The sequence below is a fragment of the Manihot esculenta genome, chromosome 14, assembly GCF_001659605.2.
Source record: "Manihot esculenta cultivar AM560-2 chromosome 14, M.esculenta_v8, whole genome shotgun sequence".
Taxonomy (NCBI): Eukaryota; Viridiplantae; Streptophyta; class Magnoliopsida; order Malpighiales; family Euphorbiaceae; genus Manihot; species Manihot esculenta.
Window position 1 is genome coordinate 18,152,413 of NC_035174.2, and position 9,306 is coordinate 18,161,718.

Here is a 9,306-nt window from a genome sequence, read left to right on the forward strand (position 1 = left end):
GATTTAAAAGAAAAAAAATAATTGATATATTTGTTAAAAATTAAAAAAATAAAATACTTATATTATTTTATATTTTAATCTAATCGTTTAAATTTTGGATGAATTAACTTAAATTTTATATTGAGATATAATTTTAGATAATTTTCAAAAATTAAAATATAAAAATTCAGATTTTATGTTAAATATAATATTTTTATTATTTTTTAAATATAAATTAATTTTATATATATAAATAATATCAATTCATATTTAACCATAAAAATAATAAAAATAAATTAATTTTATATATAAAATAATATTAACTCATATTTTTTTAATTTTAAAAATAATAATAATGTAATTATTAAATATATGATTCACAGTTTCAATAATAATTTATTTTATAATAATAATTATAATAATTTTATAATTAATATATATTACTATTTTAAATTAAATAACATATTTACTATAAAATATTAATAATTAGTGCTGTAAATTCACCATTGTAGAAGGTTTAAACTACCTATTTAATAATTGAGTTATTTATATTTAATTTTAATTTTTAAAATAGATTAAAATTATATTTAAATATAAATATTGAGTAAATTTATTTAAAATTTAAATATTTAAATTAAAACTCTGTTTATTTTATAAAAAATATTTTTTAGAAATTTTTTTTATATTTTCTTAGCATTTGGATCACTCAACAAATTTAGTAAAATATTTTTCTGATAAAAGAAAAAATAAGTTATTTTTCACATTTTAACATTTTTATTAAAATTTTTATATAAAATAAATTTTGTTTTTATATTAAAATTAAATGATAAAAAAATCATCTAATTAAAAAATATTTTTAAAAAAGCTAAAATATAAAATACACACAATCTTGCATTGGAACTTCTTCAACCAAATGACCTTAAAATAATTCATTCTACTAAATTACATAATCTAAATAGCACATTGAAAAGAATAAAAGAAATATGGTGTTGGTGAGCTACCAACTACCAAGGAAGCAGGAGCATGTGTGATTAATGTGCAAAAGAGCAGCTGACCTACCAACATTCAATGACTCTTCTCTATGGGCTCCTGCCCACCGGTTTGGCCTTTTTTTTATATTTTTTTTTCTTTTTGCTTGGCACTTCCAGTGGTGCTCAATTGTCCTCACCCACACCACCAGGTTGTTGGAAACATCATTCCCCCTTTTCCTATCCACATATTATTTATAATAAATGTTTTTAAAAAATATTAAAATTAGTTTTAAAAAAATAAAATAATAATAATAGAAAGCATAATGGACTGCTTCTCCGTTCTGATAACTCAAAAACTCACACGTGAACCCATGAAAGGGTCAAAAAAATTTAGTAATAATCAAATTATTACTCACACCTTGAAATGTTGACGTGGTTCAATGAGATACAGTCAGCAACTGCGATTCAAATAAAATCTCATTTGTCAGCATATCGGAGCAGAATCTGATATTTTCTTTTTATTTTTTTAAAAAAAATCTTAGTCCACTCCTTTTTTATGACATTGATATTTTATTTATAAATTTTTTAATATGCATTAAAAAATATTAATTCTGTAAATAATTTGACAGTAAAACAAGGAAAATTAATTATATAAGCAAAGATTTCACATGATCCATACAAGCAAATTACATATAGGTGTCTCTCATTTTGAACCATTATTGGTTCATCCAAGAAAGTTACAACTCATAAGCTAAACCATACTCATAATTATTGTAATTTTTGTATACATAAACAAAAAAATAGGAACAAGAAGCATAAGAAGAATCACAGGTGAAAGTGTTGTGACTTGTTTGCTTGCTTGCTTGCTCTTTCAGAAGGCACCCATTAGAGTAGCAGTCTCATAAATTTCCTTTCATCCCAAACCAGGCTTCACTATGTATATTTTGGTGCCTATGTTTTAATATTACAGGCTTTACCCTGAGGCTCACTTGGAAATTTTATCACCATACATCGCGGAGATATCTACCCGACATTTGTAGATTCTTCACCATGTTCTCAGCCTTGGAACTGTTAAGAGAACCCTGAACCAACAAACAAGTGCAGTTGATCAATGATAAGGAGTCAAATCTAAATCAAATATTTCCAATTGTTCAATACAGCCATGAAAGAGATGGGTTTCCATTTTGTAAGAAAATAATGCCCACAGAAAATCTCAAACACTAAAAGTTGAACAATCAGGCCCCCCAACTGGTGGGTCCTGTTTGTTTTTGTCCTTGTTTTATATACTTTTATATGCAAAATGTAATGTGTGGCTAACCTTTAAGAATATTTTGTTTATAACACTCAGACATCTGCCAACCGCATGTGAGAACTAACTATTATAGAGCCAAAATGAAATTGTGAGGTGCATACCTGCTCTTGCACAATGGTGTGAAGCGTTCTGTGTACATCTCTAGCCATGCCTTTGGCATCACCGCAAACGTATATATATCCTCCCTGAGAAATTATGTTCCAGATGTCCAAAGCCTGTTTGCGTAGAGAGCACGTCAGATACAGTAAATATAATAAACTGTATGCTTCACTTGATTAGTTAATCAATTTGTAAACAAATATTACTCCATGTTTTGATCTCTTATCAAGGTGGTAGGTGAAACAGATACCATACCTTCTCCAACATTTTATGCTGCACGTATTGCTTGGTAGGTCCCTCACGTGAAAAAGCAACAATCAACTCAGAAAGTGCACCACTTTCAACAAAGTTGTTGAGCTCATCTTCATAGATGTAATCCTGTAAGGTTTCTCGTGTTAAATTATTGAAAGTTAACTACAGGATAGCCTTGCACCAACCCATTTACCAACAACAGAGCATTCTAGAACTGAAAAGAACTCACCATCTTACTGTTTCTGCAACCAAAGAATAATATGGAGGATCCCAACTCTGCTCCAGCTTCTTTCAGGGCTAACCTTTCCTGAAAAAGTATAAAAATACAGATGGTTGGCTTAGATATTCAACACATGAAGCATGACAAATAGATGAGTGAAGTCTGCAAACTGAACCTGCAAAAAACCCCTGAAAGGAGCCAAACCAGTCCCAGGGCCAATCATAATGATGGGGACTTTGGTGTCCTCAGGAAGTTTAAAGTTTGATTGCCGAACAAAAATGGGTGCCCAACTGCATTCATGGCTCTTCTCCAAAGGCACAGAATTCTGCAGGGATGACAGGGCTAAGTGTTAAATTCCTATAGGAAATAATTTGAGGAATAAAATATGAGCGTGTCCTGAAACTGAAGAATATTTGTGAGAAAAAAATAAAATATATACATCAAAGAATAGCATAAAAATTCAGGAAGAAGGTAACATAACAGCTACAAGCAAATGAATCACGCTTAACCAAAACTTGGAGAATGCAACTCATACAAGGTGTAGAATAAGCAAATTTTTACATAAAAACAATCTCGAAAAAAGAAAAAAAAATACAGGACTCCAATTGGAATCCCCAAGTGTACTTCATCTACTTAGCTCAGAAGATCTCTTTTCCTTTCCCCACAATTTACATAAAAGGAGAAAAAAAAAATAGCACAGCAAAGAAATCAAAACAATACCTTCATCCAAGTTGAGCACACTCCTTTATGTACCCGTCCTGCTGGTGTTTTCTCAATAACTAGTGCACAAGTAACATGAATTCTGGATGGAGCCATCCTGCAGAGCAAAATTTCAAATGGTAAGGACATAATTTTCTAGATGTGTAAAATACATTAATGCATACATAGAGAGTGTCAAAGCAAATATGACATCATTCTCTCAGATTTTCCTCAAAAGAAGGGGTTAGAGTTTTCCTTTTCTCCCCAAATGAAGAGCCTCACTACAGTAAATTCCATTTAACAAGATTCCTTCTCACCAATTATATATACTGCTTGAATACTAAATGGAGGTAATTGTATGGCACTACGCAAATGCCTTAAAGGGTATAATTGTATGACACTGCCCAAACGCATTAAAGAATATGGAATCCTAACAAGTACTTTTATATCAGACTACTCTGAAGTTTAAAAAAAAAAAAAAAAAAAAAAAAAAAAAAAAAAAAAAAAAAAAAAAAAACACTTCAGCACTTGTGCTAAAATTTTTCCCAAAGAAGCCAGAAAAACAAAATATTCACCTTGGGGATGATGAGATAGAATAGTATCTAGGCTGTAAGCGAGGAGCCACTGCAGCAAAGAAGACACCAAGTGGGGGCCTGGCTGTTGGAAATTCAACCATGACCTCAAGGAGGCTTCTCTGATTGGCAACTATCCATTGTGCATATTCATCCTGTATTAAGTTACAGAAAGTAAATTATATTCACAAGAGAAAAACAATAATGGGACTAAATTGATACTAAAAATACTCGGCATAGATTCACAACCTTTCCAGCAGGGGAAGCAAGATGCCGTAGTCTATCAGCTTCTGCTGGATGAGTAGCATGAGCTGCTAAAGCAAGTAGAGCAGACTGAAAACCAAAAGCATTGGAACCATCAGTTGATCAGAAAATAAAAACAAATATAATAATATATACTTAAACGTCACGGTAAGAATAATTTCAAGTGAAACAAGAAAAATATGAAACACAAAGACTCAAAAAACTCAAGGAAACACCTAACCTTTTTGGGTGAACTCAACAGATCAGCATATCGAGTAAGAGCTGTTCTTAAGGAGCATGGTGGGAAAGGAGGTGGCAAGGAGCTTCCACCAAGTGATGTGCCGTCCTCTTTGTCAGAATGGAGAGAGAAACAAGTATCTGGTGATAAAGCCAATAATTGCAGAGCTTCGTCGACAACTTCATCAAGATTCTCACAGTATACACCAACATGATCCCCAGTTTCATATCTGAAAAAGGAAACAGTTGAATACATGCAAAAGTGTTTACTGCTAAGTTACAACTAGAAAATTTTTTCATGAAGAATGCCATTTTGTAACAAGTATGAATCCAACAACTTACGTGAGTCCAGTGCCAGCTATGTCAAACTCCAAATGGGTGCAAGAACGATCTGATGCAGATGTATGAAGCTCTTTTCTCACAGCAACATTAGACCTTAGTAGAAACATAATAGATTTAGATGAAAAGTGCAAAAGTAGTGAATTAAATAGCCACCAGAAAATATACTAGGTACATAATTATTATAGTACCTGCATGGATGTTGAGCATCATGAACTGCTTGTCCATTTGCATTACTCCAATTTTTATCCTCTAAAGGTGCATTTTCAGGATCATAAAATACAACCCGATATTCCAATACAGCAGCTGTATAGGGAGTAGAAACAGTTGTTGCATCATCCTCATCCCGAAGCAGCTGATCCAACTCAGGCCACAATGATTCTCTCCTGAAATAGCAAGTAGAAAATAAGCAGGCAAGTAGGAATCCCTCTTATAACAGAATTGTGCTGTTAATGCAGGATACAGTCAAGATCTCAATACCATCCTGCAAAGTCATCTTCTATGCACTGATCATCATCTCCAAGACCCACTGGAACAAGACGCTTTGCACCTGCAAATGCAAGGAGCAAACTTATTAATGAAAAGATCATTATGACCTGGATAATAAAACATCAATTAGCACATCAGGGCACTTGATTAATTATCACATGGAAATTACAGAAAAGTAACAGCTATCACCTGGTACCTAGAATATTAGGTTTTTTTCCCCAATTATTTGAAATTATAATAGACCTACTTTGGGGAGCAGAGGCGTATCATTTCAAAATCAGACATCACAATGCAAGCATATAATCTTCATCTTCAACAAATTTCCTGTTGTAATCCCCAAAAGGTAACTAAAAATTGAATTGTTGCAACATTACTAACTTTACCTTTTGGACAAAACCTGTGCTACATTATGCCTGCCAAGAAGGTACAGTAAGTAACAATGTGAAGAGCCTAATTTCCATCAGAATTTTGTAGGGTGTAATGCGCGAAATCATTTCATAGTTTCCAATTAAGATAAGCGTAAAAGACAAGCATAAAATTCAGTTCTACTGAAAATCAACAAGGGAATTACATGTAGGACTGTATTTGCAAGGATCATGCAAATAAAGTTTTTCCTTGTCTGTTTTTATTATTATTTTTTCCCATATTTTTCCATATGAACAGAAGCTCATTAAATTATGCTGAATCAGATATCCATGTCTAAGAAGACCACTCTAATCACAGTGCCTAGCTTATAAATTTTAAGTAGCAAAACATCAACACTCCAATAAGCAACATTCTAAAATCTGAAAAAACAGAGAGAAGGGAAACAGAAAAGGCATACCCTGCTGTTCAAACATCTCATCCAACACTTTAGCAATCTGTTTATTGACAACAAAGACACAAAAAAAACGTTAATAAACCCAATCAACCAGCTACAAAAAGAAAATAAAGCCTATTGAATCATATCCATGCCTTATTGAAATGTTCATATTGCTTGTTGCCAAGACCAAACACCCCAAACTGAAGGTTCTGAAGCCATTCTCCTCTCTCTTTACCCTGCTTGTGTAACCATATACACAATCAATCAACCAAGAATCACTACTTGATCTGGGACAATTCAAAACGAACTTTTCATAAAAAAACAAAAATCAACTCATTTAAAGTTTACCTCGGTAAACCATTTATAGAATCTCGCAGCATTATCTGTTGGCTCACCATCTCCGTATCTAAAACCACATCAACACAAGAGATTAAAAAAGCATTAAAAAAAAAAAAAGAATCAATCAAAACTTTAGAAACGACAAAACTGCGACGGCTTGGAAAACAAATCATGATATACTCACGTAGCCACAAAGAACAAAACCAATGACTCTTTCTTGAATTTCTCTTCATACTCATCATCATCAGCAGCATAATCATCCTATCAAGCATCCATTCCTTAAAAATCAATATCAAAATTGAAAATCCAAAAACTATAGTAAACCCATCTCAGAATTGCGCCAAAAAACTACAACACGAGGGGGGAAAAAGTTTTTAAAAAAATTACCAAATCAACAACTTTAAATTTCGCCTTTTCGTACCGCGCTTTTCCCTCTTCAGCCAAAGCCTATTAAGGAAACAGCTAACCAAGTCATGACTAGCGACTAAAAAGTCAAAACCATGCAAAAATACATATATAAATATCATAAAAGTTGAACCTTAGCGAATCCTTCCGCGGTACCGGTCTGAGTGCCGAAAAGGATGGTGACCTTTTTATGGCCATCATCATGCTCAGGCTCAGGCTCCTTAACAATCAAAGGCTTAGGAGGTTCAAAGGCAGAAGACTTAGATTTCGGACTGCTGGATCTTCTCCACACCAACACCACCACACACCCGATCAAAACCGCGATAGACGTCGTTAAAATCATAACAAAGTCCCGATTTTCAATGAACAACGTTGCCACCTCAGCAGCTGATTCCGACGACGCATTTGACGGGTCCATATTCCGTTTGATAATTGCGGACATCAGATCAAGCGGAGAGACCTTCAACGAGCTGCTTGAAGATTGCATGGTAGAATTTATCAGATGCTAACCAAGAAAAGGAAGTAGAAGAAGTTGTGTTCTAGCTTCAATGGCGGCGAGAGGTAGTATCCGGGACCGGAAGTATGGTCGTAGATAGATTTGCCGGCGTTGTAATGAGGTGATTGGTGGTGGGTGGGAATTTGTAGGTAGAAGAAAGAGTCGAGAGCAGAGAGAGGTCCCTGAGAGAGAACGGAGTAGGAGAGAAATGGAGGGGTTTTAATAAGGTGTTAGAGGAGCAAACGCCTACCAAACCAGACCGGTCAAACTCACCTAACAAGAATCTAACCATGGTTAAGAATTTCTTTTGTTTTTTTAATTTTTTTTTTTGTGAATAACTATGGTTGAAGTTCCAAAATGCCCTTTTCTGTGTTTTTCTGACAGCCGAATATTTACAGCAAAATTCTCCGTTTTGTCACTGTCCAACGGAAAATAAATCGGATTAAATTTAAATTTAATAGTAGCTTAGGTTAGTGAAACTTACGCTAATAATTTTTATATTTTTAAATATCAATTATTTACTATTTATAATTTAAAAAATTAAAATAGGTTATTATTAAATCACTATTGTAATATTATTTATTTAAGAACTAAACTCAGATTTTTTAAAAATAATTTGCTCTTATAAAATATTGACTTAAAAGTATTTTCTAAAAATAATTTATTTTTTACTGTTTGATGTCAATATTAAAAATAAAAATTAATATATTTGTGCATAAAAAATTAAGGCTTATTTCTTCTTTAATTTGAATATTAAAATTTTTTTAATTAATTTTTAGGAGTGTCCAAATATCAAAATATAAAAATATTTTTATGTAAACTATTTTAAAAATAAATCTAATTAAATTCATGTATTTTTATTTGAGATTTAAATAAATTTAATTTAATTATTTTAGGTCTTTATAATTTATTATGGATCAAGTAAGTTCTAATTTAATATAATATTTTTTAATTTAAAATATTAAAAATTTAGTATTTTAATTAACATAAAAGTTTTAAATATATATATATATATATATATATATATATATATATATATATATATAGAAATAGTAAATAATTTTAAAATTATAAAAATGGAATTTTATTATTAACAAATAATATTTTATTATTAAAAAAAGTTAAAATTTATTTAGTCTTTAGCAAAAATATAGTATTTAATTAATAAAAAATTGAATTAAACTGATTTAATTTTAAGTAAAAACACAAAAGTCTAACTGGATTTATTTTTTTTTTATAAAGCAAAAGTTTATTTAAAATACAATGAGTAAATTGTTACAATATATAAATTTATAACTAAAATTGTGAATAAAATAAAATGATCTAATTGTATTTTTCATAGTAAAGATTAATTTATTGATTTTTTAAAATTATAAATACAAAACAGTTGTTTCTAATTTACTCCATTTTAGGTCTTACTCCTCAGGTTTTTCCGATTATTCATCCTTAGTGTTTGTATGATTTTGCTTGGTGCCGAAGGTAGGGGAAGGCGGTTTGAATTTGATTTCATTTTGGCTTTGTTTCCAGATCGTCGGTTTTGCAACTGTGAGGATTGTTTCTTTGATCTGGTGATGATGTTGTTTTTGGAGTTGCGATAACCAACTTTTATTTACTGGAAGGGCTTTGCATGTCGCTGGCAATGGATTTCCAAAGAGTCACCGATGCTTCCGGTGGTTCATATCCCTTTGATTAGTATTTGGCATAGGCTCTTCCTCTGTCATCTACTGGTTTTGTTCCTTTTGCTACTTAATTTAACAATATGGATTTTGGGTTTCTGTGGATGCCTTGGTATCGTGGTTCTTCTTCGTTCTAGGCAAATTTCTCTTGGATTCTAGTGTGGCTATGTCTTAGA

At 31.6% G+C, this 9,306-nt stretch overlaps 1 protein-coding gene across 1 annotated transcript; it reads right to left on the bottom strand.

Moving 5' to 3' along the window:
• Nucleotides 1-1,571: 1,571 nt before the first annotated feature.
• LOC110599615 (NADPH--cytochrome P450 reductase) lies at nucleotides 1,572-7,659 on the bottom strand. Its single transcript, XM_021736085.2, has 18 exons — nucleotides 7,092-7,659; nucleotides 6,941-7,000; nucleotides 6,738-6,814; nucleotides 6,563-6,620; nucleotides 6,367-6,450; nucleotides 6,236-6,272; nucleotides 5,404-5,473; nucleotides 5,115-5,309; nucleotides 4,927-5,019; nucleotides 4,589-4,814; nucleotides 4,354-4,437; nucleotides 4,108-4,259; nucleotides 3,554-3,650; nucleotides 3,009-3,158; nucleotides 2,843-2,920; nucleotides 2,617-2,739; nucleotides 2,364-2,477; nucleotides 1,572-2,032 (listed from the first exon to the last, which is right to left on the bottom strand). The coding sequence occupies exons 1-18, from the start codon at nucleotides 7,443-7,445 to the stop codon at nucleotides 1,952-1,954; spliced, it is 2,133 nt and encodes a 710-aa protein (XP_021591777.1). The 5' UTR covers nucleotides 7,446-7,659; the 3' UTR covers nucleotides 1,572-1,951.
• Between the last annotated feature and the right edge of the window lie 1,647 nt (nucleotides 7,660-9,306).